The 4585-nt window shown below is 42.4% G+C and overlaps 1 protein-coding gene across 1 annotated transcript in view; it reads right to left on the bottom strand.

The window, feature by feature from the left end:
* The window catches only part of TDP2 (tyrosyl-DNA phosphodiesterase 2), an 18497-nt gene that overhangs the window by 2607 nt on the left and 11305 nt on the right, over positions 1-4585 (bottom strand). The window contains exons 3-4 of the mRNA XM_035896937.1: positions 1848-2015; positions 409-500 (exon numbers count right to left, since the gene is read on the bottom strand). Coding sequence (XP_035752830.1) covers positions 409-500; positions 1848-2015 — 260 coding nt within the window. The remainder of the gene's footprint in view (positions 1-408; positions 501-1847; positions 2016-4585) is intronic.

Genomic DNA, 4585 nt, shown 5'->3' with positions numbered 1-4585 from the left:
GCCCGCGAGAGGGGGGGGGTGGGGGGGAGAGTGAGCGAGCGGCTGCGTGGTGCTTAGCTGCCAGCCGGGTTAAACCACGACACAGAGGTGTGATTTTTTCAGATTTTTTTAATGCAAATATTTAAGAAATTACTTACTATGTCAGTTTTTTGGCCACCCTTGCTATCAGTCTTTCAAAATGCAGAAAAAAATACAAAGGAAACTGCCAGGCAAACAAGCTTTTCACATGCATAATTTGCATCAAACTATATCCTGATATCAAACCACAGAAAGTAATTTAAGTGCTTCCTTCTTCACTGTACTGTTTTCATTCTTACAAATGGTCAGAGATTTTGGCAAGGGAGACAGAATAAAACCAAACTTGCTTTTTCTGGCTTCTGTCTTCAGGAACTGAGGGTTATTTCTTACCTGGAATAATAGTGTAACTGCTTGCTCTCATCTGTAGAAGACAGAGATGTGGTGGGATGACCTCTTGTAAAAACACCACATCTGGACTGTATCTGAAATTGGCAAGATGAGATTTTAAATGAACTACTGAAAGGTAGCACTGTTACACTCTGAGGCCAAATGGAACATGGTCAAGGATTTCAGGTGCACCTTGTTCTTGTCCTCCTAGATACTGCAAGAACCTGTTTTGTTTTCTTTTTTTTTTAAAAAAAGAAAAAACTCTCTCCATCATATCTAATAGCATGTATACACATCACCATTGTTATAAGGGAGGAAACAATGATTATTAAGGACGTGGGACTGACACGGTAATAAAATGCATGACTTCCTTACCCCTTGATCTTGCAAACATTTGCACAGGTTTCACATACTTCATACATGAGGAATTCAACTTAAGCAGCTGCAAAGCAGCTCTGGAACATGTTATGCAACACCTAAGTTCTCTGGGAGATTCCAACCACCACCTCATTCCCTTACAACAGATACTCTCAGGTAACCTGGCATTCATTTTCTCCAGTCTCATCGATGCCAAGCTCTTTTATTTCTTAGAGCTCTGCAATCAGTAACAGTTCATGTGGGGCAGCAATCCTGAAAATGCTGATTTAGACATGACTTTACAGCTGTCCCTGTTTTTGCTACACTGAAGAATAGCCCTGCTCTAAGCAGGTGAAGGACAAACCTAAGGTCTTATTTACAGAAGAAAAATATTGTCACCCCAGATTAACAAAATCAAGTGAAAATTGATTTAATTAAGGGGTTTCTGCTGTTTTAAGAGGAACTTAAATTATCACTTGTTTAAATAATCTAATTTACGCTGGTAAGTTACTGTATTAAGATAAATCAATTTATGTAATTATTAAATTGCTCATAAATATACTCATGGGAGGCTCCCACTGGTGGAAATATAAAAGTTAATCACAGATTCTACTGCTTTTATCTTACCTTGCACATTTTATTTTTTAATAGACAAGTAACAGTAAGGGCAAGAGATCCACTTGTCACATTTCACTAAAGAAATCTTTTGTCTTGTTTCGAATGGTTTTCTCTAGTGTGGAGTTATTCATACCACTGGAATGAGACAAACAACTTTCCTGCAGTTTTACCCTTCTCTCATGTACACGGTGGAAGTAAGAAGTATGCTCCTGATGTATGACTGCAGCTTGAAATTGTTCATTATAAAAAAAGCTTTTTAAAGTAGCCACCGCAAAATATTTAACCTTTGGGATGCTGCATAGGTTCACATCTCTTCCAACCCATATATCAACTTTTATTCAGCTAATATTGTTGCATCTAACGTTAAGATACTTTGGGCATGAAGATTTGTAAATATCTAAACCAAGAAGCTTGCTTTTTCCTTTAAAGCTGGGTACATGACAATACAAAGATGAAGCTATACTTACAGTGCTAGGTAAGAACAGATTCCTCTAGCTCGTTCCTTTAGATTTCCTGGATCCAGGCCATCAACATTCCAGGTTATCAGTGAGAAGCTGCTGTCATCTTCTTGTTGCCTCGAGTCTGCACTACTGACACCGGCATTACTAGTAGTCGCATCTGCTGTGAGGTCAATACTAAAAAGAAAGAGTTTACTTGTTTGTCAACACGCATAATACTATTCTTCCTGCAATTACCTCCCTTATCTTCTAAAAGAAAATGTTTTAGACCCATCACAACTTACAGGTGGCCATCTAAAACTTTCCCAACAAATAAGTTTACACTTACTGAGCTCAACATAATTTAAAAGCGCAGTAACTCAAATATACAGACCTCAGTCATACAGAGACTTAGCACACAGGTGAAGCAAGTGTTTTTTCCTCCTCCTTAAAGACGCAAGATAACATTTACCATTCTGATTTAAGTGAATCAGACAGCGACCAATGTAATCCAAAGCACTTGAGTAATTCTGTATATTTGTTTTTCAAACATTTTCCAGCATATCAGAAACAAAGACCTGCAGCCAGGACTCACTTTTATGTGCCCGTCTTCATAGTACAGCCGAACAGTAGTGCAGCCAATCGCCGAACCCCCTAGGGAGGTACATGTGCAAACTCACCCTGTGACAGAGGGATAGTCCTTTTCTTTGGGAACATTCACCCTAAATCCCACCTTAAAAACATAGGTCCTGCCTACCCTGTTAATTTGATAAAGTCAACTATTAAAGTTTGAGCGCCTAGTCTAGTGACTGTTTGGGGACTATATTGCTAAAGAAAACCAGACTCTACCTGCTAACACCTGGTTATACTGGTTTTGGCTGGGATAGATTAGTTTTCTTCATAGCAGCTCATATGGTGCTGTACTTTGGACTTGTGACCAAAAGAGCGTTGGTATCACAGGGATGTGTTAGCTGTCACTCAGCAGTGCTTACACAGCGTCAAGGCCGCCTCTGCTGCTCCTGCTGCCCCACCAGCGAGTGGGCTGGGGGTGGGCAGGAAGCTGGGAGGGGACAGAGCTGGGACAGCCGACCCCAACCGACCAAGGGGATATCCCACACATATACAACATTGTGCTCAGCAATAAAAGCTGGGGGAAGAAGAAGGAAGGGGGGGACATTGGGAGTGATGGCATTTGTCTTCCCGAGTAACCATTACGCGTGATGGAGCCCTGCCGTCCTGGAGATGGCTGAACACCCGCCTGCCCATGGGAAGCTGTGAATGAATTCCCTGTTTTGCTTTGCTGGCATGTGCAGCTTTTGCTTTGCCTGTTAAATTGTCTTTATCTCAGCCCACGAGTTTTCACACTTTTACCCTTCTGATATTCTCCCCCATCCCTCTGGGAAGAAGGGAGTAAGTGGCTGTGTGGGGCTGAGCTGCCCACCAGGGTTAAACCACAACACTGATCCAATGTAAATTCCTTGAGTAAAGGGAACGTCTGTAACAAAACACATTAAATAGTGCAGCTAAGATTAGACAAACTATATTTTGGCAAAGTTGGGATACTAGAGTTTTGGTTTTAAACACAGAATTTGTATGCACACATGAAAATAAGGCCTGGAACCAAAAGAAATCTATCCCTAGAACTTAGTACTCTTCTTGTACTTGGTACTATACAAACAATGTAAGATTTCACTGCCATGTACCTGTTATCAAAATTGAACATAAAAAGAAAAGTAGACAAAGGGGAGGAAGCTAAGGGATATTTAAGCAGGTAAATAACATGGTATATGCCTCTAATGTTTCCATGTTGACTTTTTATATTTCTACCGTAACCTGAAGGACTATGAATGAGATGAAATATGAAAGTCTGTGTGGCCTGCAGTGATCTTTCCCTGACTGGGAGGTCTCCAGATAGTTCTCCCTCCCAACACATCTGGCATATAACAGCTCAAGAGAGAACCCACGGTGCAAAGACAGACAGATGCTGGAAAAGGAAAAGGTAAAGCCGATTCGCTACAGATACATTCTGACACATCACGGACTACCCAGAGACCAACGCTACTGTTCAGTAGGCTTGCCTTTTTTTTGCACATACATATCAAGCAAAACCAGGTATACTGTTATCAAATACAGCTTATTGACACCTATAAAGATCATAAGTGCTCTTCTATATAACGTGCAAGTCCGTCATAAATAACTCTACAGGGAAGAAGCTTCCCTCAGGACAGTGAATAACAGGGATCTGTAAAAGTTCAAAACCCTTGGTATGTTTTACGGGTGTGCTGCGAGATCGTCAGTGTAAGACACAGATCTTAGATCCTAGCTTCCATAGGTATATTTAACAAGGTGTGCATGTATGTGTCGACTTTATTTACAGAAATATAAATACGCATACATCTGGTGTATGACACGCCTGTGCAGTTAATGCATACCCAAATACATGTGCGTGTGCAGTAAAACCTGCATATGTATTGCTGCACACAGCAAGACAACGAAAAGAAAGTTACCTCGTCCCTTCTCCGAAAGGCTCTCAGTCTCCTAGCCCAGAGGCAGGCGGCTGAAGCACCCACAGAGGGAAAGCGCAGCCCCCCAAGCCTGGCAGCCTCTCAGGAGGAGCTGGCTGTTCCCCTCGAAGGGGGCGGCCTGGGGCAACAGCAAGAACTAGCGCGGAAACCTAGGCATGAGGAACGGACTCTGCCTGCCCCACCGCCCGCCGGCAGAGGTGCGAGGTCAGGCGCGGAGGGGCGCGACGACCCGGGAGATGGCTC

This window comes from Egretta garzetta, unplaced genomic scaffold (assembly GCF_000687185.1).
Source record: "Egretta garzetta isolate BGI_Z169 unplaced genomic scaffold, ASM68718v1 scaffold126, whole genome shotgun sequence".
In the NCBI taxonomy this organism is placed as follows: Eukaryota; Metazoa; Chordata; class Aves; order Pelecaniformes; family Ardeidae; genus Egretta; species Egretta garzetta.
The sequence above is the reverse complement of the archived record's forward strand: the minus strand, read 5'-3'. Positions and strand labels throughout refer to the sequence as shown.